Genomic DNA, 26501 nt, shown 5'->3' with positions numbered 1-26501 from the left:
GATCAAAGACTTGCAGTACCACACGCTTCAGGTTAAATCCTTTGAAAAAGATGGAGATGCTTTGCTTGTGAGCAAAACCAGCGTGTTTTCCAATAAACTAGTAACACCAATGATTCTGTACTAAAGCCTACAACCACAGGTACCAAAAAAAAGTGAGGAGACTCAGTCTTTAAGTGTCATATCTTCTCCCTTGTGGTATTACTACATTATACCATAACGTTTCTGCCTCAGGCTTAGATTTTTATTTGTGTAAAAAACAAGTGACAAGGGAACCACTGAAGACAATATAACAGTAGCAGAAGTTCTAATCCAGAGTTAGAATAGATTTCTGCATACTGTCATACGCAGATCTAAAAACATACCAAGGAAAAAAACATACCAAAATAAAAGGGCAACACAAATGAACATAGTAGGAAAAGTATTTGTGCCCAGTGCAGACTTTCCAGGGAAAAAGAATACGCATGGCAACTGATGAGCAAATCAACACAAGCTAGAAATAAAATTGGGAACAAGGGTGTGGGGTCTTTTCAGTCTGGAGTTCTCACATGCAGCATTCTATAACAGTTAAAAAAAATCTTACCTGCAGAATCTGTAATCAAAACCTCACAGAACATGTACGGCAATTTCATACTTATGTAATAGCTCAAATTATTCTAATCCCTTCTTCAAATCAAACCAACAACTTGATCCCTGGTAACTTCATATACACACACCATCTTTCATGTTAGATTAAATGCTTACTTCCATGCGATAGTCTTGTTCTGAGGATGTTACTTCCATCCATAAAAGACCTAATCCATCATTCTGCTTAAGTGCCCTCAAAATTAAATAAAAGCTTTAAAGACAAGTATGTCCTTGCACGTCCCCTCCCCCCCAGACTCAGTCACCTTGCAAAAATAGCTCCTTAACTACTCCCATGCAGAATTTGTATCACATGCAACAAAACAAACAAACAAAAACCCCCACCAAAAAAGAAACCCTGTACATGGAAGAGCGCCTGGCAGACTTTCCTTTCACCTTTCAAGAGAAATACAAAATAAAATAATTCCATGCGTTTGCAATACTCTAAATTCTGGCTTACCGCTGCAGGTGGCTGATATCCTCCATGCTGTTGCGACTGCACTTGGCCAACTGAAGCTGCATAACCCTGGACTGCAGCTGTTGAGATTGACTGGTCATGCTGGGAACCATACGACACAGTCTGTTGACTGCTCACACATGATTCGGTATAAACAGATGACCCCTGGCCACTGTCAACTGTCCCATCAGCTGCAGAAGTTAAAGATAAAAATCTGCATTTCAACAACTGCAGTCCGGATTTACAACTTTAAAGATATTATAATGAATCAAATATTAGATTGACATTTGTGCCATGTCACATGGACCTTATTAGCAATTTACCTCTTGAAATATTTAAGATGGCTAAAAAATATTTTTTTCTTCCTCAATACAGTAATTCCTTACCAATACACCTTCCCCTAACCTCTGAAAAATCTCTGTAATTTCAGGAGTTGTTTGGGATGATATTTTATAGTAAACTATTCTTCCTATAAAAGTCTAGACTAGAAATAGAAACTTAAAATTCCACATTGTTATGAGTGATCTTTGGGGGGGGTTATTTTTTTATTTAATTTTACACAGATTTATAAAACAGGTCTGTTGTGCTGGCTGGAAGATGCACCTGATGTAGGCATAGTAGAGAAATTAAAATCCCTTTTACCTAAAGAGCAGATAGTAATTTGCTTTCTAACTTCACCATTCTAATACAGAAGTTCTCATCTACCATCATTATTCAAAAACTGATTCAAATGTTGGGATGGCAGAAGAGGAAAAGTTCAGAGCATTAATTCATCTTTTCACATACAGTATGTAAAACAGAAAATGAAACCTTTTTTCAGAAAGCAAATTATGAGCTGAACTGCTTGTACATTAATCTCATTTCCACCTTAATCGTAAGTTAACAAGGATTCAAATAAGTGTTTCTAATAGCTCTAACTGCACTGGTGCAAGAGGATACAGCCTTCTGCAGGGCCAGAATATACTGTCCCTATAGGAAGGCAGCAAAAACTAGGACGTGTGTTCATGCTTCAGGTGCCCCAGTTCATTTAGTGTATTAACTTGAAACAAAGGAAAATGATTTTGCGCTAAGACATCAGACTGTGAATTGTGCCAAAACCTGGCTCAGCTAAGGCACAGAAACGCATCTTATTTTGCTGTGCTTTCTAGTGGTCTAGTGTTCTTCAGCAGACAGCAATGGCAGACAGCAACATCTTAAGATATTTACTGCTATACCCACCAAAAGTTTAAGACTCTAAGGAGGGGAACTATGTAAGTGCAAGAGTTCCTAAATAAACCAACTGACACACTTACAAAGAACAGATATACTGGGTTGCTGGAACTGCAGTTGTTGGTGTTGATCAGCTTCTGGTTCTTCAGGCTCCACTTGTGTAGAAACCGATGCTGAAGTAGTGGGGACAGGAGTAGTACCAGTGACAGATAGGGTATGCTTTGACCCTGCATGGGAAGCACTTGATGGTTGCTGTTGCTCCAGCTGCTGCTTCTGACTACCTTCTTCCTGAAGCTTCTTCTCCTGTTCTTCTCGCACCAACTGACGCTGCTCTCGCTTTCGCTTAATCAAAGATACCCTGTCCTTGATAGCTTTCGCCATTGTCTTGTGATCCCCTTCACAGACATAGCCAGATTCCACCTGAAGGAGGATATATTCACAGAATTCAGACTGTCATAGACAGCCACTGTTGTGCTACAACAAAAGCTACCACTCTCTGGCACTAACTTCTCATTCACAAACTTCTGAAGCTGTTTTATTTCTAGATGGTAACAACTGCCAACAAACTACCTTTCAGAGAACGTCAGTACTTCTGATGCTTTGTAAGACCACCAACACTTACCATTTCCTGTGCTACATCCTCCGGGACATCTCTCTCCAAGTCAAAGGAAAACTCTATTGCCTCATTATCTTTATATTTGCCCTTGAGTTTTTTGATGTCTTCAATTCGCAGCCAGAGTTTAATGGCAATTTTTTCTCCATCATCTTCCTCTGCTAGTTCTACCCGTACTCCAGTCTCTTCTTGGAAAAAAGCATGATTCAAAAGGTCCTTAATAGCATATCTACCATATTGGGAAAGAATACAGAAAGCACACACAGTTACTAACTTTTATAAAATATTAAGGAATATCCTTGCCTGATGATTCCCCAAATTTATTCTCTACATTTCGCACTTCTCCCATGAACTATTTGACAGTCCATCATTTAAATTTCAGTTTAAAAACATGATGGAGAAACAAAATGCAACAATGCTACAGATGTACACAAAAAAGATACCATACACTGGTCAGCAGAAGTACCAGCAGATTCAAGCCAACTGAACAGAATACATATTAACTAAAATCATAAGAAACCTTGAAGAAACAGTTTCATTTTACTGACCATTAAGATACAACACACAATCCTTAGTCCCCAAATCAGTACAGTAATCCAAATATGTATTTCAGTCATTTATATGAGTCAAAAGCCTCATTTATTAAATTCAGCACTAGATAAGCACCACATGATTCCTTTCATATTTTATACTACTTTGAACTACTTCAACTTGCATTCTGTTTGGCACAATTAGAAGCTTTTTCCTGAAGGTACAAAAAATATCTATGTTCATATACACACAGCATTAACAGTAGTAGTCTAAAAGTTAACCGCTTAAACTAAATGGCAAGAAATAAGTGATGTGCAGCCAAAAAATTAACTTAAAATGAGGAAAAAATATGAAACTGTTGAAAACTAAGAAAAAGAACAGAAATTAAAAATACACAGCAATGTCACTAGATATAAAACTTCAAGAGATAATAGAAGGGGATGAATAAACATCCATGAACCTACAAAACTAGCTCTAAACAGAATAGCAGGATGCCAGAGGAGGGCCAAAGGCTGAAGCATTCTTAAATAGGACATTCAGTAAGAAACAACTATGTAAAAGCAGAAAACAAAATAAACCTCACAAATAAGCCATCAGAGCAGTTACAGATTTCCTGTAATTGTATAAATTAATCACTTCAAGTAGCAGTCATCTTGCAGAAAATGCAGGTGCAAATGAGCAGCAAGAATTGAAAAAATGAAAAGAGCCCTCAAAATAATCCTCCATAAAATGCCACACAAATTAGAAGGGACAGGAAATACAAAGGATTACAGAATAACAAACCAACCAACCAATCCAAATACCTGGGACCCTGGAAGGATTGTCCTCCACTATTTTGCTGACTAGGTCAAAGTTTTAATAAAAGCAGTAGAATTTCTGAATAAACTGACATGGATGGTTACTGTAGCATCTGCACTTTTCCTGACACTGTTAATTCTCTAAAACAATCATTGAATAAGAACCTACCAAAGAATAGGAGCTGCAGCAGTAATACTGACTTCTCAACTTTCACCAGAAGACCCCAGGAACTAACGGGATCTAGTATTATCACAGATAAAAGACTCAGACAGCAGGTAATACTTCTACCTGAAAAGAAAGTACTTACCTTTCACCTTTGTTTTGCCGAATGCATCCCTCAATAATCTCCTTCACTTCAGGGATTGCTACTTTATCGAAGCTGGCTGGCTTGACGCCCTGGAACATACAAGTAACAACAGAGAAACTGGGAGGCCCACTTGATTTAAGTTTTGATTGTGTTTACAGACCAGCTATTTTTACTTAATAGACAACTAGTCTGAATTCCCCACTAGTGGAAATTGTAGACAAATCTGACCCCAATCTTACTGTTTATCTGTTTGCTAGTGACTTTTGCAAACACTTTTTTTCCCTTATTTCTCAGCTACACTTCCGTAAGAAAAGGCTTTGGCAGTTAGGTTCTCAGTTATGATAGGAGAATCATTTCGTTTCCACAGCAATTATGCTGGTTAGAGGTGAGTCCACAGACCGGACTGAAAATGAAAGGAAATGTTTCCTGGGTAACACTAATGCACAAACCCACAGTCTTCAAAGTATTCTGCTGCTTCCCAGAATGTTTCCAACATGCCATTTTATTAAGTAATTTTGGCATAGATTGATTGATAGGAAAAACCTTAGCCCAGAATAATCTGGCTGGATCATTAAATAACTCGTCTAGTGTTTAAAAAAAAAAGCAAAAGGAAAAAAAAAAAAAAAAAAGACCTTCCTGTATCTTAGCTCTCCCCAGAAGACCTACTATACTCCAACAACACTCCTGCATCACTGCTGTTGTGAGTTCAGGAAAATGAGCTTAGCAATACAGACCTTTACAAAAGCCCTTCAGCAACACACAGCAATCCTTTTTCCAATACATGCGAAAGCCATTGAGGGAGAGCTAAACAAAATCTAAGCATGACCAGCTACTCAAATCCGTAAAGCAAATCGGCCATGAAATATGACCATCTGGGAATTCTGCAAAAAATTGCAGGCAGAGCGCCAAACTTCATCACTTAATCATGGCCAGAAGCTCTATTTCGGGGGCAATTGTCCACAACAGCAAAATTAACACTCAGTTTTACTTGATTCAGCCTTTAGCTTCAAACTCTGTATTTAAGACAACAGAATGAGAGAGGATAAAGACATCCTGTTCAAATTCTGGTATCTGAAGAGCTCACATTTTCAAGCTGAAATCACATACTGGATACATCTGACCCTGTGTCACTGGTAAATCACTAAACAAAAAATGAAAATCATGGAATCTGAAGTACAGAAATAAATGAAGTAGTACAAGCATCATGATTCACGTCCTAACCAGAAAGTACTTCTCCCAATATCCTATACGATATTGCTTCCCATCAAATGGAGATATCAAGACATGAACCTTCTCCCTTTCCCTATTGTCAGTGGGAAACAAGTCTTGAAACAGAAAGGTTCGAGAGGCCTTTGCAACTACAGACCTTCATTTAACTGAACATGGAGAGTTAATATGATAATAATTTCCATCTACATTTAAATACATTTTTTTTTCCCCTTGGTGAAACATGGCAGTATATTGACTTCATATGTTCACTGACTAAAATATTCTCCACCACACTCTTCCAAGAGAGGGCACAGTCAACATCAACTTTAACAGATGCAAACACAAGACTGGGAGAAGCACAAGAGTCCAGTCTTTCAGTGGACAACAGTGCTATTTGTCACTACATTTTACGAAGGTGTTGTATCTGGAATTTTTAAAGGGACAAAAAAACCCTATAGAAAGGCACCATTTTTCACTTGATAAAAACTTGCTGTTACAACAGCATTCTGGTTATCTATTGCTTTGCTCTAAAATTTGCTCCTATGAAATTCTAGCAATTGAAATTCACAGAACTGAAGACTATATTGTGACTAGAATAAGCCCCAAAACACAGTTTGTCAGTGAACAGTAACTTAATGCTTTTAAAAGCTTCACTGAACATTAAGACTTTTGGAGATCAATGCCTCAGCTGATAAGATACCAGACCAAAGTCTGGACAGGTAAGTTTAATACTGTAACCAAGCCATATCACAAATCTCCAGCTTCCTAGCAGCACATCAGAGCCCTACACTCTACAGGGATTTATAAAACTAGTTTTAGTGTTCACTACTGGCACTAAGTACCTGTTTGCATGTGTGTCTGCTCATGTAGCAGACTAGTCAGAGATACCCACCTTTAATTATGACCAAGCTTAAAATGGTCCCAGGAGTTCAGGTTCATATATATAGAGAGAGATGTTTCTATATGTAATTAAATGCTCTCCTATATACACATACATGCATATAACGTACGCAATAACAACTCAATTGCTTATTGTATATATTTGTATCTAAATTGCCAAAGTTTAACTAACAGATCTAAGCCTCCTAAATAGCTCAAGTCCCAGACATAGCAGCAGCCTGCACATATGTTCATTTACACTTTGGCAGCAGAAGGAAGATGTCAGATCTCTGACAATCTCATTTAGTTTACTCAGCTTTTACTTTTTCTGAAAAGATGAGTAGAACAACTGGTACAGCAAAATATTAACATAACAAAGCCAGAACATGAGTTTTCTCTATTTTCCCCACATTCTCTGTTCTTGCATGAAGCTTAAAAAAGTAAAGCTAAGAACAGATTTTGAAATCAGCAATTCAGTCTGCTACCCTGTGTTTCTCTATCCCCAAAGAAATTAAATACCTGTCCAAAATCTTCAGGCCCTTCCATGAGGGCCATTTTACAATATCACATTCTGTGAATTCCAAACCCCAAGAGTTCAGTTAAAAAGAGATGCCTCGGCCAGTCTAGCTTCTATGTTCCTAAGTGCTTCTCAGAAAATGTGAGAGAACCTCACACTAGGGCCTAAAACCAACAGAGGATCCTGTGTTCAAGCAGCTACCTATTTTTCCAGTTTCTTCCACAATCCCTCAGAAGGATTGCCTAAGCCTAGTCTACAGTGCTGGCCAAGCACCCCTTATGTTGAAGTTCAGGCCACTTAAGTACCATCAGCTTTTAAGAACTCTTTTTTTCTCCCTCTCTCCTACAAGCAGTAGGGGAAGTATCGAACTATTTTACATCACAAGAGAGAGGATAGCACGAATGATACAAATCAATAAATCAGTGAACCCTTTTCTACCCAGAGCTGCCTATACACCTTAATCTGCCAGAGAAACCAAGAGGAGGCCAGGCCCTGCAATTCACGTAACCTTGATGTGTCCTTAAGAGCACACGAGCCGTGCAACCATGCTCATGCTCATTAGTTTCTGAACCCAAAGGCACTCAAGTACATACTAAGCCGTTCAGTATTTCCTGCTTTTCACCACACTTACTGCAAGACGGTCACATTCTTAGTTGCCTCCTCCTGGTCCCCAAACTCCTTAGAAGAACTCAAATCTTTTAATCTACCTAGTCCTTTTCCCCAGTGGTAGTTTAATGAGAACTAAACACCCAAATCTCACTGCATTTTTCTGCATTTGCTGAAGAAATAGAAGGAAGAGCTCTTGCAGAGAAAAAAATAAAAAGTGTAGAGAGGTATAAGAGGCACACATAAAAATCATCATTTTCTCAAGCTACTATCTAAAATAGCATGAATGAGCAGTGCCGTTGAAAGCAAGTCTCCTGTTCTTCATCTCCCATTCCCACAGCGGTGTCATTTCCTCACTTTTGCTGGCACATGCATTTATACAGCTGCATCATGAACAAGATCACAGTGTGTGTCAAAAACCTGAAACAAATCCAGCCAAAAAAGCCTGCAGCAGTTCCCAGTGAGATGAAGCTCCCCAGTCTGGTTCCCTACACCGTTGCACCAGTTCTCAGGCTTACAGGAGGAAAGTGACAGTGCAATAGCTAAGAAGGGCAGAACTGCTTCTTTTGAAAGAAGTGCCAACTTAAAATAAAGCCCAATGAACACTTTCATTTTGAGACCACCTCTAAAATATGGCCATATATATAAGTAGCACAAAGTACAACTGATGCAAAACTAAACACTTATCTTACAGTCTTCATGTTAAGCATAAGAGGAGATTTCATATTTCACTTCTCTTAGATGTGGTAAGGTTTGTGATTTTATCAGACTTTAATCAGATGGGGAAAGTTCCAAAATTCAACATCCACATTTATATGGTTATTTGATCCATTAAAGGCAGGTTAGGTACTCTCAAAAACACTAGATTTTCAAGATACTTTCAACACCAAAATAGGCACTACCCAGAACTCCTCTTCACAATTTTTGCCTAGAAATACATAGCCTTTTGCATTAGTTAGATCACCAGATTACTGGGTCAGTAGTTTAGCATCTTGTTCTAATGCAAGAAATACAGAAAATATCATTTACTTTCTAAGAGAAGATACAATCAGTGCTGTATAACTTTTACATCAAACCTAAACGAAAACAGAGGAAGTGTTACATACTCTCACCAATCCTAAATTAAAAAAAAAAGGTAGATTTGGAATAACAACAGATAGAAAATAGCAGAGCAATAGGTGCTCCGGCCTTGCTGTTCAGGATTTTAATCCAGATTTCAAAAATTATAGAGAAAAAGAGTACAGTCAAGTTTAAAAGCTGAAGACCCAGTCTATGAGAACATAAAGCAGTTCAGCAGTTTTATCAAGAATTCTTATTCACCCCCAAAATCCTTTTCTGTGGCTACACACACTTATTCTATAGAGCTGAAATTCTTACCTACCTCTTTACCGCAATCCTTGTGAGAGCAGCAGCAGTGGGATTTAACAATTACAAATATGGGACAGATCTCTCTTTTTGTAAAATCCATTAGGAAAAGAGAGACGCACGCACCAAAGAACTACTTGGGTGCTAGTTTCTGATGGGAATCAACTAGGCTGTGGACTTAACGCACAGCAGAAGGAAAGCAAACATCTAAGTTAGAAGGAAGCATTGTTTTCTCTTTGACACCTCTTGTACTTTTCCAAGTCCAGTACATGAGGCTGCAGAGATTTGAGCTTAATATCTGCTTTTGCCACTCAACCACTGAATAGAAAGAATCAATATAAGCCAGAGGGAAGTGTGTCCTTTTCTGCCTGCCGAGCTAGCTGTAAGGAGGAGGAAGAAGAGGCACTGCAGGGATCCTTTACTTCCTGCATGTCCCCGCCCCCCCGCTTGGCTGCTCTGCCTATTCTCCACCCAGGTTTTCTGCAACAGTTTAAGGCAGCACATAGGATCATCACCCAATTTACTCCTGCTGTTGCAGAAGTACACTTTTAAACAGAGGGGAACAGTGTGTTGTTCTGACCCAAGGTTGCTGACTACAATTTAATCGTAACAAAACAAGTCAGCACTAAGATAATATAACATATTCTATCTCTCTCCTTCCTGACAATTGCATTCTGCTACCACTGGCAACATCATCTGCTTTCCTTTTACTGGGAAGGGAACAGCAATTTGAAGGTGATTTTCAAACTGTTGGACAAAGTTAGAAAGCCACATTGTTGCTAGTTTTATGCCATATGCGCACAAATAATCCACAGTGTATTTTCTAATGCCTCTTGCTAGACTCCAAACCTAAACCTGAAGCCTGACATCTATCTCTCTCTCTCCGCCCCCCGCCCAGTATCTAGTTTCAAACAGCCATTGTAAAACTTGTTTACTAATGAGTTGTCAGCAGCTTCAGGGATTTGGGTTGGGTTTTTTTTGGAAGGACATAAGGAGCAATGCTAAGAAAGATCACATACACCATTTTAAAGCATTAAGTGAGCAAATGAATTTTGACCAACTAGTGATGATAAACTGTGATAAAATTCAATTTCAAATTACCAAGATCACTTTTCACCCCAAAATAGCATACTTAGTTCCTCAAGTATACCACAATTACACCAGTGTTGTTGTTACACCATACAACCTCAATGTTGCAAAAGCAACACTTTTTAATCCTTCACTGGGCATTTTAGAAATCCTCTCAATCAGCTGCTGTGAAACTTTAGAGGGGTCAAGGGAAAAGGGACCATTAAAGATCCTGCTATGTAGATTGACCTTCCAACTGCTTAGCTAGACATTTTATAACCCACCCCCAACAACAAACAAAAAATCAACTAACTGTTGATTATCATCCTCATTTTAACAGTGCTTACTAGTATCATGAATAAAGCATGTTGGAATTTTGCTTGCCATTGCTTATAATTTTTTTTTGTTTTTACAGTTGCACTCAAACCAAATAGACATTCTGCAGTCAAAGCAAATCTACTTCACGGGAATAAAAATTTAACATTTTGCACACCTAATGAAGGCTACGCTTTCCTGGCGTACACTGCATGACCTGCAAAGAACATTAAATGTTTCAGCTTTTAACAAGCACAGAGTCTACCTGTCCCAGCCTAACCACAATTCTTGCTTGGCTCTTTTCACAGGTGCTATAACTGCAGAGCTTGAAAAGAATTCTACCGTAACTGATTAATCTTCTCAAACAAAATGTTCTAACACTGCAGTCCAGAGGCTAACAGAATCAGTAGCAAAGTCAAATCATACAAACAAAGTAATTAAAGTCTCTATATTTTCTTTTTGCTAAATTGTTACCATTCTAGTTTGAGCCAGTCCCAGGCTGCCACAAACCATTAATTCCAGGAATTTAGACAGAGCATATGATTCCAGTGGAAAACAAGCCAGTGATCCTACCTCCTTCCCCATAGTCTCAAAGAAGCCCCAAGGCAATGGTATATATGGCATTTAAATTGGTTTATCCCATGATCTTCTAAATTTCACCACCTGCTATTAGTTACTTACTCAGCCTTCAAAACCTACAGGTTTAACTATTTCACTACCTTTCCCATCTCTAATCCTTCATCTTAATCCTGTTGTCTATTCTACAAACAATCTTTCCAATTTAGTTCTTTCCTTATTTCACACAGGGTACACCTATAAGTATTTGATAATTCTCATCCCAGTCCAGTTAAATACCTATTGTGAAAAGGAATACTTCAGCTTAAGATTTACTCAGTTCAAAAGAGATAGGGGTTGCCTACAGAAAATGGATTGTATTGTTCTTGTTAAAAACCAAGGTAGAGTAGTTGAGACTACAGGGGAAAAAATTTAAAACAATGCAACACATTTAACAGAATTGAAAATTTAGCTCCTCTGATTTCAGTATTTTCATAGCAATTAATTCTGGACAATTGATAATTCTGCCAAGAATTAAATCAGTAAATCCTGCAGAATAAGCTCTGCACCAGATCAGTATCCTAACAGAGTAAATAGCATTACTGCAATACAAGCAGTAGGAGCAGATGAAAGCTTCCAACGAGCCAGAGATAGCTCACGAGGCACTATTTAGGCTAGGATAGGCCAGGTTTTCTTCTCTTCTGATCAAGAACAACCATTGCATATTTTGAACCCAATACCTTTCGAACTTGACCGATCTACTATCGTCCAGATCAAAATTTCTATCTCAGCTGTTTGAGAGCTTTGTGTCACTGAAAGAGATTACTCACACACCTGCATCACAGAGGGTGAAAACCAACTGGTTAAGCTAAGTCCCATGATTCTTGAATTTCTCCAGACCAGCCGTCTTCATAACTTGCTACAGGTAACCACGTATGCCCAGATTTCACAAACACAATGTAAAGACAATAGACACCATAGTATTTACACAGGCCTGCTTGCTGCAACCTGACTGATGACAGTTTAGAAACTCTTTTCTTCCTCAATTTACCACCTATTCTCAATTTTTGAGGCATTAATTTAAAAAAAAAAAAGGCCAGTAAAAAACACAACAGTAAAAAAAAATTCCCAAACATACATGATTAAAGCCATTGCATACACAAGGTATATTTGTATTTTGATTGACACACCCATACTAACTGCTTATTCTTGAAGTTTGTGAGGTCACTTAAAAGAAGCATCTAGTCATTTGTATGACACAATCTTTGGTGAAAAGAATAAAAGATACTCCTCATTTGACTAGTCATCACTGCTCACTATCACCTCCTCATCAGTATTCCACAACTGATCTCCAAGCCCAGGAGCCACAGGACACTGCCACTGCTTGCTTAACCAACTTCTATGCCAGCATCTCAATACTGCATTTTTACTTATTAAAGCCAGGTATTTACAGTGTTGAAAGCCTTACAAGACCAGTATAGAAGCTACAGTTCTGTTGCTTTGTTTCCACACAGTTAAGTTTGAACAAGAACTAGTCATAACTCTTCCCAGAAATTGTTGGCTGCAATCCTTTCCAGCACTCTCAAGTAAAAGGCTACAAAGTAGAAAAAACAATGTTTGTGATAATATTGAAACTCAACTTATACTGTGCACTACTGCTGAATATACACGCCTTACAACTACCCCAATGACTCATTATCTAACCCAGCACATAAGGCATTTTAAGTTTTTACTTTAGAGATGAAAGTTCACTGTACTTCAGCACCTCCAGGTAAATAAAAATATCAACTTATTTTGAAAGTCCTAAGAATCTGGAGCCCTTATGACTAGCTTAAGCAGACGGTTTTAGTTAAAAAAGCAGATTAATTAATCACAGCACCTACTGTAAATGCAGCAATTCTAATGAACAGAAGAAATTACTCAAGCTCTAGAACAGGAAATTTTGTAACTACAAGGCGGGACACAGTTCCTTAGTGTCTAGCTGGCAAACACTTCGGATATTGGTGTGTGTAACAGTGAAGGGCCTTGTTTAGAAACACACAGATGAGGACAGAAATTCTTCTGAAACAGCAGTAAAGTCTGATTGGACAAGTGGACCAGGCACTAACTTTTCAGTTTTTATTCTTGCACAAGAGTGTAAAGGTAAGATCAGTATAATCTACCATGCACAGTTCTTTAACCTCACACTTGTGAGCAGGGACACTGCCTTTATCATCCAAACAAGAACATGCAGTGGTGAACATCTTGAGCTAGCTGAATGACCTTTTACTTTATTGGGACTTCAGCTTGGAAATGGCTTTCAAAAAAAAAAAAAAAAAAAAGAGACATGCCTAGACACACATTTCACTGCTATAAATTTAGAAATGCTGCAGTGACACAATACTGTCTTTCTTCTATTTTCAGTATGGAAAATGCATTTTTGAAAAATCAAATTATAGTAGTTGCATTCTCTGCTTTAATCAGCTACCATTCTGATAAACATCTAGTACTCATTTTTAAATTCAAGTACAACAACAGTAATTCAAAAGCCATAGATTAGTTCCAGTGGACTTTGAACTGAATTGAAAAGAATGATCCAACATGGGCCACAAAACACATTTGGTACAAGAACTAGCCTTTAGAAGAAGATACCTACTAAAACGCCTAGGATAACGTTGCATACACCAAAAATAGTGTACAATTCAGACAATGCACCAAAAGTCACAGTCCCTTTTATTTTATGACTTCTTCTAATAGGAGTGAAGGACTTCTATTTGTGTACCAAAAGATTCAACAGTCTCAGAGGGTGGTCCTAAAAAGTATTCCTGCCATGCAGAGAACTTTATGATGGTCTTAATGGGCAGTAAGGTAGAAATAGATCTCTGAAAAAAGTTTACCTTAAAACAAAGTCACAAGCTCATAGTGTTAGGAAGCTTCTAAATACTTAAACTGGACAGAGAAGATACAGCCTTTTTTCCTCTTTAGCGTAGAAATATTATGCACAATAAGCAAGAGTTTCTTACACATACATTTTAGCCTGTTGTGTGTGTGTGTGTCTTTTTGGGAATAAACCGTATCTGCAAAATCACATTCAACTTTGGTAACCTTCACCCTTCTAATACAGGAACAAACAAAAGCATTCGAACAGGCATACATACGCCCATGTCACTGCCGGCTCTGGCAACAGCTCCAAGTATCCTGGAGGTAACTATACAGGGTTTATGTAAAATTTTGGTGGAGTTCTGGCCTGTGAATCATGTAATAATCTCAAAATAATTTATTATTACTCAACACTCCTGTGAGCTTCCACAAGACTAAAACTTTCCTGGATTTACCCCATTCCTACCCCCGTGCAACTACAGCAGTACAGTTGGCAGGACAAGAAGTAGTAGCCCATGCATTCTTAATGTCTTTTTGACTAGTGGCACTATACTGACAAATAACATTGAAGTATCAGTCTCCTCACAGTAACGTTTCAGTGATTCATTAATGGTTCTCATCACACTGCAAAGCCTGGCATTTTAAAAACACATACCACCTCCCTACTCCTAAGAAGAGTCACCTTCCCATCTCATTAAATTAAATTAACCTCAGTTAATGTAAGAGCTAAATAGATGCCAGTACAGGACAGAATATTAAATATTAGTATCACAGTTTTAAGAGGCCTGATCCGTAATAGATAATGAACTTTTTTTCCAATTTTTAAACATACATTGTTTACTTGGTATTCTGTGAAATTATTTATATTTCCAAAAAATACATTTGAAAACTCTGCAATACAACCACATTTTAGAATTTCAGATTTTAAAAATACATTAGATCTTGATTTTATGCAACTCTACCAAAGCTCATGCCCCTCTCCCCCTTTTAATTCCTAATAATTTTAAAATCAGATCCAATTCAAAATTGCTAAGAGAGACATTCCAGGCTCAGCAGTGAAGAATAGGAATAAGAAATACCTCCTTTTTCTTCAAACCAAGTTTGTTTTACAACACCAATATTGACAAAACCGTTTCAGCTGTGATCTAGAAGCTTTTGATGCTGAATACTACAAATGCCTCTAAGATCACATCATAAAAGTGAGCTTCTTTTAGAAAGCAGTTCAGTTGAATGAGCCTTTTTCCTTCCAACTTCAGATATCATCTGCCCTATCTGTGCAAACTATATAGCATGTTGCATCTCAGTGCTCAAGCTGATCCCTGCTTTTCCTTACTTAGATCATTGTCATTTCTTAAAGAGGACTTCTAATCTAAGATGTAAAGTTTCATAAGATATTAATGCTTGAAAACCTTGAATTCCCATTTTCCATTTTTAAGACTATATATTTCTGAATTGATGAGTCAGTGAATGAACCTCCACCCAGGAAGAATCATCACTCTTAAAGATGTTCCAGCAAAATGCTTGCAACCGAGTTGAACAGCTACAAGAGGCAAGGGGTAGAAGCTTAAGTATCCTTTCATCCATTCAGTAAGATACAGAAGAATTGCATCTGATGTCCATTTGATACTTAAGGACCTAAAGTTTCTTCTCTCAATGAACACAATTACAGGAGTTTGCCCTTTCTTACAATTAATCTGTTACCTGTGCTTGGTTGAAGGTTCATAGCCTTTCAGTACCTGCTTTAACAAAAGACTACCTGCTCGGTTTGAGGGTTACCTCTCCCCTACTTTTCCATTGATTTTTTTTCCAATGCTTTTTCCACTTGAAAGTTTGATAGGAGGGCTGTCTCTGTATCTATCTGAACCAGGCCAAGAAACCAAGTTATTCAAGGTAAAGACATAGAGTTTTTTGTATGCCTAAAAAAAGTCACATATTGCTTCCAGAAAGCAAAAGAGAACAGTCATCAACATTCATTAAACCCTGCAAGTAAAATTATTCACAAGTCTAAAGGTTAAGCATTTATATTTGCTGCCTAGAACCCCTCAGGAAGAAAAAGAAAAAAGAGCTGGGATACTTTGTCCATTGCATCTCTATTGAAAATGAAGTAGTTCATTAGTCTAGACAATTATGATGGCTAACTTTTAAGACACTAAAGAAGAGATTAATTTCATCTCAATCGACCGAACCACAGCACTTTAACTGCCTAGTTTCCAGGCAAGAGAATGACCTTCACTCTAACCAGTGAGCTTCAGTTCCCACCAGTTAGGGAAATTAAGGATTTTTAAACCAGTTACACACTGCCTGGTCGGGTTACTCATTATGTACCTTGTTCCCTTGGGCCTTTTTTTAAGCTCTGTAGAACAAAGAAGAAAAATGTTGTGCCCATTCTGTGGAACATTTCAGTACAGAACAACTTTTTTTTTTTTTTTTTTTTTAAAGTCAAAATGCTTCCCACCCCCCACCCCCCCCCTTCTCATCTTAAGGCCAGCTCAGAAGGCAGACATTCGTTTACAGAGAAGAGAGTAGACTTTTGGTGAAAGCAAGGACAAGTGCAAAACTTCACTTTGTCAAAGTAAGCATGGAGAAAATTAAGTATAGAGCACAAGTCCATCAGGAGAACTTAAAAGGTAAGTTTAAATAATGGGAGGGGGCAAAAGAGAAAGGGGAATTTTCTGCTCATATTCAGCTGATTAGTACATTTGAAACTGAGGATGGTCTTACTAACTTTTTTTGCAATGAACATGTTTGGATTTTTATCTTAGTGGTAGATTTGCAAGAATGAGACAAATCTGCATAATAAATCCATTAATTGTCTTTTTACTAGTCCTAGGACTAGTCAGTCGCCTAGAAAATTTAAGACATGGGACATCCAAGTATTAGAGATTGAGTAATCAGTACCTCTACACACTTATAAAAATAATCTCAGTGCTGCATATAGAAAGCTTGAATGAAATATAGTGTAGAAGTAATCAAGGTCTATACTACACCTGTGAGTGGCAACTGCAACATGAGCAAGAAAAAACCAAGCCAGCTTTTGAGGTAACTGCCTGGGTTACATCGGTCTCACCAGAGGCTGAGGCAAAGCAGCTGAAGCTCCTGCAGTTAGTTATGCCTTCACTGCATTGCTTCCCAGACTAAATTAAGAAATCATACTTAAGATGTCTGTTCTATAAATACCTCTGTTTTCATTTAAATGCACATGTAGCCCATTTCAAATATCTCCTGTGACAAATTGTTTAATTGAAATATGCATGGAACAGGTCAAAGAAATAATACCAGTCTCCAGAGAGGAACAAAGTCAGACAGGGAAACCTTCTTGAATTCTACCAAGGTCTTACACTTTTTTTTTGTGCAAGTGAGTATGTAACAGAATTAAGTATCTTGATTACATTTTGTATTGGAACTGTCTGTATTGCTTTGATATGGTGCAGAATTTAAAAAAAAAAAAAAAGGAAAGAAATAAGGGAGACCCATTCCCTAATCTAGTATATATCACACAGACAGTTGTGTCTGCGCAAGGCAGCAGAGGAGAAAAAAAGAATCACAGAAGCAGGCAAGACTACCTTAATAGTGTGGCTTATTTTCAATTAATTACAGGCTTAGATGTTTGGGTTTTTTCTGAGGCCAAGTAGGCAGCAATGAGTGCCCACTGGATGCATTCACTCCCAGCTGAAGAGACATACTGCTTAAGCCTCAGAGGAGATTCCCCCTCCTACGCCACACCCCCAAAAAGGAAAAAATCCCAGGAGCTGCAATTTCTTTAAGTACTAACTACTAATTTATTTGGAGCAATTTACAAAGAACAGCAGGGGATAGCTTCAATGAAGAAAGGGATTTTTGAGACAAAATTGCAACATTCTGATTTAATGAAAAAAAAGAGGAAGGCTAGGCTCCTTTAAACCTGAGTGACAAGACATGCAGATCTCATTTTCCTTTCTAAAGAAACTGCTAGTGAAAGGGTCTGGACTGAGTATGCTAGAGGATGCAAGTACAGAGGTCAATACTGTGTCAAACTCCTGTCAACTTCTTTACCAGAACTGTAAAACAAAGTTCAGCATAACACCTTGAGCCCTACAAATTGTAGCTAGTTGGGTTTTTTTTAAGCCAGGCATTTACCCAGATTCTTTTATTGAAAGAATTCTTCTAGTTCAAGTGAGCCAGAAAACCAATTTAATTGCACTTCTGTTTCTTGGGCCAGGGAAAATTCAGGAACTTTACCCCAGCACTGGGGTTTTAAGGAAAAACAGGAACTTTCCAGTGAGACAATGTAGACAATATAGACAAGCATCTTGCAAACAGCAGACTCATGCAGCAGTGCTATTATCCAAAATGTGAAGCAACAATAACTGCCTGGGCCAAAAAATGTCTCATCTCTAGGAGGAACTTCAGCCTTCAGATCTGATATTTAAATCTTTGCTTACCTAACTGTATTATTTAATCAGAAAACTGCTTCCAACCATGAAGGAAGACCCTGAACAGAAGAGGTAGAACACATAACTGAGTACTCCAAGCAACCCTGGCAAATGCCCCAACCCCACACTGCAGTATCTGGGCATCATCAGCTCAAGCAATCCTTGTCACAAAAGGTGTAAGGTTTAAATGCAATGTGGCTGAAGGCCATCCTAAAAGAGACCAATGCACAGCCAAAATGGGAGAAAAGAACGTAAGCTGGTAGTACCAAGGCCAGTCCCGAGAGGAAGGACACCCTCGGCATTAAAACACCTTTCACAGGCTTCTGTCCCAAGCAATAGCAAGGATTTAACCTAACAGACCAACTCTGCTTTTTACCAAGCCTAAGAGTTACTGCAAAGGGGGTGAGGGAAATCAATTAATTTAAATATGTATCACCTGCATTGAGTGGCTGCACATTTTGATCTTATTGCCTTTGGGGTTTCAGTGGTTTGTAAGCTCCCACATGGCATGATCTTTCATGAGTGTCAATAGCAGACCATTATTATTGTCTTTCCCTCTGGTCTCTGTGTATATATCTAGATAAAATAATTCCTTTCATTTAAGGCACAACAAAACTAAAGCTCCTACCTCAAAAATATTCCTAAACATGCCTAGGAAAGTAGCAAACTAAGGGGCTAAAATGGAAATGTTAAACATGTTAAACATCTTCCGCATTCACCTTCCAACATGCATTAGAAGGAAATGTGTTGGTAAGTACTGTTGGAGTCACCTACACAGGAAGTTTTCTGACTCCACTCTGATGGTTCACACGCTGTCCTTTTAAATATTCGATTTCTCAACTGGTTCACCCCTCACCCACATCTGCAGACATTGTCTAAACTTCTGAAGTTTCCTTTGAAATGAAAGAAAATCTTATTTTCTTTAACAGGGAGCAAAGGAGAAAGGCAGAAAACTATATTGCTCTTTTTCACATTGGTTCACAGAGCTTTCAGAGTGGTAAAAAGAATACAAAGAGTATTTTATTTCACTTTCATAACATGGTTCTGCTTTCCACATTATAGAAGAAACACCAAATTCTCCATTATCAGTTAAGACAGGTTTGTCCTTCATTTTCAGATAATATTGTCTTTTCTTCACTGAAAGCCTTCCTTGAAAGTTATTTAAGTTTTCTGTTTGGTTGGTTTTGTTTTGGTGTTTTGGGGGTTTTTATGTTTGTTTAAAGAAACTGTTGCTACTACAATGAAATAAACAAACCCAAACATACGAAAGCACACAGCCTTTCATTCTCTGCCTAGAAGCAGATAAATGTACATTTCATTGTCCTTCCTGTCCTTTGCTCCTTCTGAAAGAAAACAAGATTTCTTTGATGTTGTGTCAAAGTACATTTTAGAGCTCTCAAGCAGTAGATGAAACAGCAGGAAAAAAATCAACAATTCAATCTGTGAACCAGCAGCAGAGTAGAGTAGAAGGTAGTGTTGGACAGACCAAAAAATTACCAGTGTTTCTCATCCACTTAGAAGTTCAACAGTCAACCAAAAACAATGGGGAGAAAGAAGCATCAAGCTTCTTCAAAACAAGTGGTAAGTTGAACCCTAGGAAGTCTCAAGATAAGTTTGCCTGCTACAAGCCCGTACAAGGCTTTCCAATTGCTATGTACTTCATAGACCATAGGGAAAAGACAGCTCTTCAACACCTGGGTACTTCCAAGTCTGAGATTGTCTAAAAGCTGATTCTCACCACAGCTCAGCACTTATTTAAGGAATAGGCAGGGCAGTTCCATGAGGTATCCATTCCGAGAAAAACTGCCCATCCAAGTTATGCTTCTTTGGCTCTGGCCAAGACACATACATAAGCATAGCCAAAGGTACCACTAAGATTGTTTTGGTAAGATACTTAAGTTTTCTTTCACCGATCAAAAGAGCTTGCAGATTATTCTGTAAACAGAGTAAAGGCTAGACTCTACCCTTGTTTTTCCTCTGTTTAGAAAATTACAGATAAGTCCACCAACATGCACCAAAAAAAAGACTCACTGTGCGTGTGTATAAATAATATATATATATATAAACTTACTCTAACAACTGTTCAAAAACCAAAATAACTATTTATCCTTTCTTTCTTTCTCCTTCTGTGCCTCTCCAATATTCCCTTTCAAACAAGGGATAGTCTTATTTCACGAAACCTTCCTTCAGAATTCATTACTTCTGACATGAAGACCCTTCCTTCCACATCTATAAGTCAGTAATTATATCTGCCTCTTACAGTGTGAGGCATCAGAAATAAGAACATTTTATTTTTCCAAAGCTAAGTCATTTATTAAATCCTCAACTTTTCCAAGATAACACACACAAAAAGATTAACAGGAATTCATCTGTCGACAGATCAGAGAAAGAGGTAAGTTTGGTTTTTTCCCTCCCTTTGCACATCTGCACAGGTATTCTGAGAAATCCAATTCAAGTGTTTACTTCCCTCAGTGGCCACCTCACTATTCTTTCTGAATGCTTAGATCAAAAGGTTTGTTTTACTGCACTGGTATAGCCTTCAGGACACAGTTCTAGAGATCACAAAGTAAATCTAGCCACAACCATTCTGAACATTTCTAGCACTACAGTTCTGCTTCCTACGGTCAAGGTCTGTAGATTCCACGTAGTCTAGTCAGATGGACAAACTCAAATCTCTTGCTTGCCTTCTCGGCCTCACTTGGTTTCACTCGCAATGCTTCCACCACCACCACTACACTTATCAGCACTTTTCAGGGCAGATACCTTCCTGCTATTTATCACGTATTTCCACTGCATAATTATAAGAAGCACACCCGACACACAGTAGCTAAGGGCCATCTGGAATTCAGTAAACTATTAACTTAAAATCATTCTAGGTAACAATTTATGATTTGCCTTGGCAGGCAGCTAAGCCAAAGTGCTCTGAATTTGTGGTCCAGCTTTATTTCAGAGAACAAAGTTACCAGCTGATCTTCAAGACTGAAATACTTCCACCATCCCCCCAGTGGCTTCAGAAGTAATCTGCTATTATTCTAACATGTTCTGTTGTTTGGTTTTGGTTTTTGTTTTTAAACCCTAGGCAATGCCTTCTTATATACTGACTGGAAGAGTATGAATATATGCAAAATTTTATTTCCATTCACATATTTTACAGGCTTCTGACTAACTGGTAAGTTGAACCATCCTATAACCTTTCCACCCATCCCCCCAAAGCCTCTTGTCAGCTTCTTTTTCCCCCCACACACACTTGCACAGTACGATGCTACCCAGCTGTACTCCTTTGCTGTTAGTAGTAGCTCTAGAATCAGCAGTGGGGAGGGACTTACACTGGTCACTCGACGGTAGATCTGCGCAGCATTTTGGCACTCGGAATAAGGATACTCAGACGTGGCCATCTCTAGCATACACATCCCAAAAGCATATACATCAACGGATTCATCATATTTCTCCTCATACATCTCGGGGGCCATGAACTCTGGGGTACCTTAAATTAAAAGAACGATTCAGACTCTAAATGTCTCAAAGCGAGCAGAGGCTGCTGGCGTTACTCACCGCAGGAGGAAGTGGATGGGCAGACCTGTGAGACAAGAGAAAGTGGAGGCAAAAAGAAGAGGGAGGAAACCCTTAGTCACTCTGTTGCATCAACATACTTTGTGAGTCTTCCATTGCAAGGCCTTTATGGAATAAGAATGGCATGAAAGGACTGATGCAGTTCCTGGTTTATGCACATTAGTTAATAAAAGTACCAAAACAGACTGGATCAGGCTGGAGTCAAATGGAGGGGAGGGGATAAGAAGAGGGGAAAACTGTAGACTAGCCATAGGCTGCAAACCAAATACTAAGGAGAGTTAAGACACTTACCTTTTCTCCCTACAAGAAAGGAGGCACGTTAAACCTTGTTTCAAAAATTACCCGACTGCCCTCTGCTGCAAAAGAAGTAGTACTGGTAAGAGCCCACAGCTAGTCTCTGTCCTGGTGCTCTCCATCTACTTTTTGAAGTAGAATGGTTCAGGAAAGGCCTTGCAATGAAAAACTCTGTTGTTATAAATATAAATCTTCATAAAAAAAGGATTAAAAGTAATTTTCTGCAAAGGCCACTCACCAGAGCCCTTTTCTTCATATACTTACCTTCCCACCTGCAGTATATTTATAGGCCTACTGCAGATACAGGCATTAGTGAGGAACATCCTACAGTCAAAAATACTCAGAAATACAGAGAGATTGAGTTACAGGCATAGAGCGTGAGATTCAACAAGTCCCATTTAAATAGTGTGCAGAAAATTATTGCCCAGTGAAGCGTCACAGCGTCCCCTCTGAAAGCAAAGGGACTGCATTGTATGATCAGATTTACTTTAAGCCAGAGATGCAAGTTTGCTTTTAGAAAATTTAAGCACAGAATTATTTCCTGCAGACAACAGATTCAAGACAGTTTACAGATCATTCCATAGCCACATCATTGTTTTCACCATGCTAAAGCAAAAAAAAAGGATGTAATTGCAGTCATTTATCCAAAGGCTAACTATTAACAGATAGCCAGATACAAGATGATAATTTTCCAATGATAGATTTGAGGATGAGTATGCTTAAGAAAATAGAATTTTTTGATGCTGCATACTTTTCTTTCCTATTAATACTTTGACCTGGTTAAGAAGCAGGAAATATTTCAGCGACAGCTTGGAAGACAATTTACAGGTAAACACCATTGATCCCATCTAGGAATCTAGTATAGGACTGTTGAGTAATATTGCATTTTAGCAAGCTCTAAATACTGAGAGTGAGAGCAACTTCATTCCCTGCAGTCTATTCACCCAACTACAAAAACAAAGCTGATAAAACCAATTCTTTAAAGAATTCACAAGAAAGATTACACTAATTCCATCAAACCAATTTCTGAAAAGGGTTATTAGTGGATACATAAGAGCAGAGCAAGTATAAGGCACTACTTCCCCAATGCATCCTCCTAACTTACATAAATCCATATACTATAGACTCCCCAAGTAAGGCATTATACCACAGTCTGACTGGGATATAAAATATATATATTGACTTTCTTTGGTATACCTTAAGTTTCTGATTACTCAAAGTGTAAAAGATTTAATATTAACCCCTGGTGACAGTAAAAAAAAAAAAATTGGCTGTTTAGATCAATGCTAGACTATCAAAATATTGTTTGGTCACCAAAATGCATTTGTACATTTCTTAAAGCATCATATTAAAGCTGAGATTTATATGTAGTCAAGAGTGGTTTTATCAACAATGTTGCACTAAACTGTTGGGCAGGCCAAGAATCTATAATCCAAAATTCTTAATGTTAACATACAATTATTAAAAACACAACCAAAATTTCAACACGTAATCTCATCAGGAACACAGAATGACCTCAGCCGCCAAGAAACAAAGCCTATACATTTTCAAGCTTTGACCATGTACCTTTGAAGCCATATTTTTAAGAAAAGCTCTTAAAAGACTTAAGTTTCCAAATAGGTAGACTGGCTCACCAGCCTCCAAAACAGGAGAGGCTTACCTATCACGCTTTTGGCAAAAGAAGCTCGTTTCAGGGTTGCCAGACCGAGGTCTCCAATCTTGACTGATCCAGTGGGGCCAGTAATAAAGATGTTGTCACATTTTAAGTCTCTATGAATAATGGGAGGAGTGCGCGTGTGTAGAAATTGTAAGCCTTTCAGTATTTGACGGCACCAGCTTCGCAGTACTTTAATTTTCATCACTTTAAATCTTTTCAAATACCTAATGAAAAGTAACAGTAGGTTAAACAGGTTCTGCTAACAAGCAGTAGATTATGCTGTATCGTTTGCTGTTCTGAAGTAAGAAAGCAGTAAAGAGATACACAAATTTCAACTTCACCTTCTATGTTAAAATCTACTTGGGCATTTCAAGATTTCAGAGGAGCTGAAGATGATTTCCCATCCTAAAACTTAAGCTGCCCTATTCAGAATTTCTACCCCCTTTCTTCTAGCCAGGGAACTATAGTGCTGAACAACAAGTGTGAAATGCTTGATTTATAGGTAATAACTCATTTGCATATAAAGTCACCCTATGGTTATTAGGCAGGTGGCTTGCTCAGTTTCAAGGCACTGCTTCCCTGACAAAGAGTTAAAAAAGCTTATGCATTACAACAATTCTTTACCTATTCATTTAAGTTTTTTTGTCTTCCCTACCTTTTATCCTGAAACTGCTTAAATAGTTACAACCTTTTCGTTGATTAAATATAACTGAGTGGGAAGGCGAGCCATTAGAGTCAAAACACTAACAACAACCAAGTATGTACAGAGTTGTTGCAAACTGTGGGAGAGCTCTGAAGTTGTTATACCGTAGTTATCCATATTAGTCCAAGCACTCTGGTCAAGAATTCCAGGTTACACTTTAACCTGCTTCAAATTTACTTGTTGAGTTATCAAGCAAATTAGAAATTCTTAGAGATCACTTCCCTGGTACAGGATGGAGTTCGATGACCTGAGTCTGACTGGTACTACTCACTACTTCAAAGTATGGACAGATAGGGACAAGGCAGGGAAACATTTAGAAAGGCTCCGCCAAATAATTGAACTGGAAGAGTTCATGCATAAAGTCAGTATTCCTTTGCAGGTAGAATGTGACCCAACCTTAATTGTTCTAACATTGTGGCTTTTTAAAACCCCATGTCAGAAGAATCAAATTTCATACCAAAAATATTTTTCAATGCCTGACCTAAGACTACTACGATCTTATTCTACTCTTTAACGTCAACAGATTAGAGATGCCACAAGGTGAATAACCTGTGACAATATTCAAGTGCTTTCCAGCAGTGTATTCTCACAAACCCTCTTTGGGTAAACCAATTTGAAGCAAAGAATTGTTTTCTTCCTTTTGAAAAAATACAGCCTGAAATACATTTAGAGAAAGGAACTAGCATGCTGTGTAGAGCAAGGACTTTATTCTTACTCAGCCAGAGACTCAGTTAAAGACCAGTTTCACACTACTGTGAGATTGGTAGTAAATTGTGACCAGCATGGAGTCTAGCAACTACAATCTTAAAATAAAACAAGTCATGTTCAATTATTTCATGGTAGCATTCAGTCTCTTCTGCATATCTACTTAATCAGGAGGGAAAGTCTTGATGAAATCACTTGAATGAACGTCAACATAAAAATGCAGTATATTAATCCCTTTTACTTTCTCCAGTTCAAAAGAAGTTCTGGAAAAATCAAGCTGCTAGCAATAATCCTGCTGTGAAAACAGATCTGTAAAAGCAATCAGGACCCAGTTCCAGAAGGAAATCAAGTCTCAAAACAGAATTGAAACACAGGCACAGAAAAAGCCAAGCCAAGGAAGGAGACAAACTGAAGGAGGTTCTGGATCACATCAGCTACCACTTGAATTCTTGCTATTGACACAACCCTCATTCATCTCTCTTGAGCCTGTTCCAAAGATCACATGGTAGGGGCACTTCAGTTCAGCATCTGGAATCCCTAATTACATTCTTGGTTTCAAATATGTTAGTCTACTGCCAGCTTCTCACTGTTAAAGGACCTGGGTCCAACCATCACCCAGCATCCTGCAGTGTTGCTGTCATTTTTCCATAACACTGTCATGAATTAAGTCACATGTCACTTAAGGCAGAAACCATTTTAAAATGGAAGCATATGTAAATACAGAAAAACACAGCCAGCCATACTAGTCAGCATGTTTTCAATTTTCCTAGTATCATAGGGTAAGTCAGACTTGAAAAGACCTCAGGAGGTTTCCAGTCTAAGTTTCTGCTCAAGGTAGGGTCAGCCATGAGGTCAGACATGGTTGCCCTGGGCTGTATCCAGCCAAGTTTCCACATCTCCAAGGATGGAGTGCACAGAATATCTTGGGGCAACCTGTTCCACTGCCTGACTGTCACCACTGAAATAGGTTCTCCTTCTATCAGTCTGAACCTCTTCTGTTTCAATTTATGCCTGTTGTCTCTAATCCTCCCACCATGTACCACTGTGAAGAGCCTGACTGACCCTCTCACATGCCATGGAAGGCTGCTGTTAGGTCTCCCCCAAAGGATCCTCCTCCTTCAGGATGAAGAAGTCCGGTTCCCTCAGTCCCTCCTCACAGAGCAGGTACTCCAGCACCTGACCACCTTGGTGACCCTCCACTGAACTTGTTCCTGCTTAATCAATGTCATTCTTGTCTATTTCACAGGGTAG

At 38.4% G+C, this 26501-nt stretch overlaps 1 protein-coding gene and 1 long non-coding RNA gene across 11 annotated transcripts in view; one reads left to right on the top strand and one right to left on the bottom strand.

Annotated features, from left to right (window-relative positions):
- WNK1 (WNK lysine deficient protein kinase 1) overlaps positions 1-26501 on the bottom strand; it is a 104927-nt gene that overhangs the window by 40102 nt on the left and 38324 nt on the right. For 7 of the 10 annotated variants that reach the window (XM_075756589.1, XM_075756606.1, XM_075756600.1 and 4 more), the window contains exons 3-8: positions 23846-24066; positions 21648-21805; positions 4537-4625; positions 2910-3129; positions 2371-2707; positions 1082-1269 (exon numbers count right to left, since the gene is read on the bottom strand). In XM_075756589.1, the coding sequence (XP_075612704.1) occupies positions 1082-1269; positions 2371-2707; positions 2910-3129; positions 4537-4625; positions 21648-21805; positions 23846-24066 (1213 nt within the window). Of the gene's footprint in view, positions 1-1081; positions 1270-2370; positions 2708-2909; positions 3130-4536; positions 4626-9128; positions 9571-21647; positions 21806-23845; positions 24067-26501 lie in introns of those variants that run through there. The other 3 variants (XM_075756647.1, XM_075756656.1, XM_075756654.1) reach the window with 2 other exon arrangements.
- On the top strand, positions 16408-25755 carry LOC142602365 (uncharacterized). Its single transcript, XR_012836127.1, has 3 exons — positions 16408-16536; positions 21401-21490; positions 25501-25755. It is a non-coding gene; the product is annotated as an uncharacterized LOC142602365 (long non-coding RNA).

This window comes from Balearica regulorum, chromosome 1, assembly GCF_011004875.1.
Source record: "Balearica regulorum gibbericeps isolate bBalReg1 chromosome 1, bBalReg1.pri, whole genome shotgun sequence".
Lineage (NCBI taxonomy): Eukaryota > Metazoa > Chordata > Aves > Gruiformes > Gruidae > Balearica > Balearica regulorum.
This window is presented reverse-complemented; position numbering and strand designations above follow the sequence as displayed.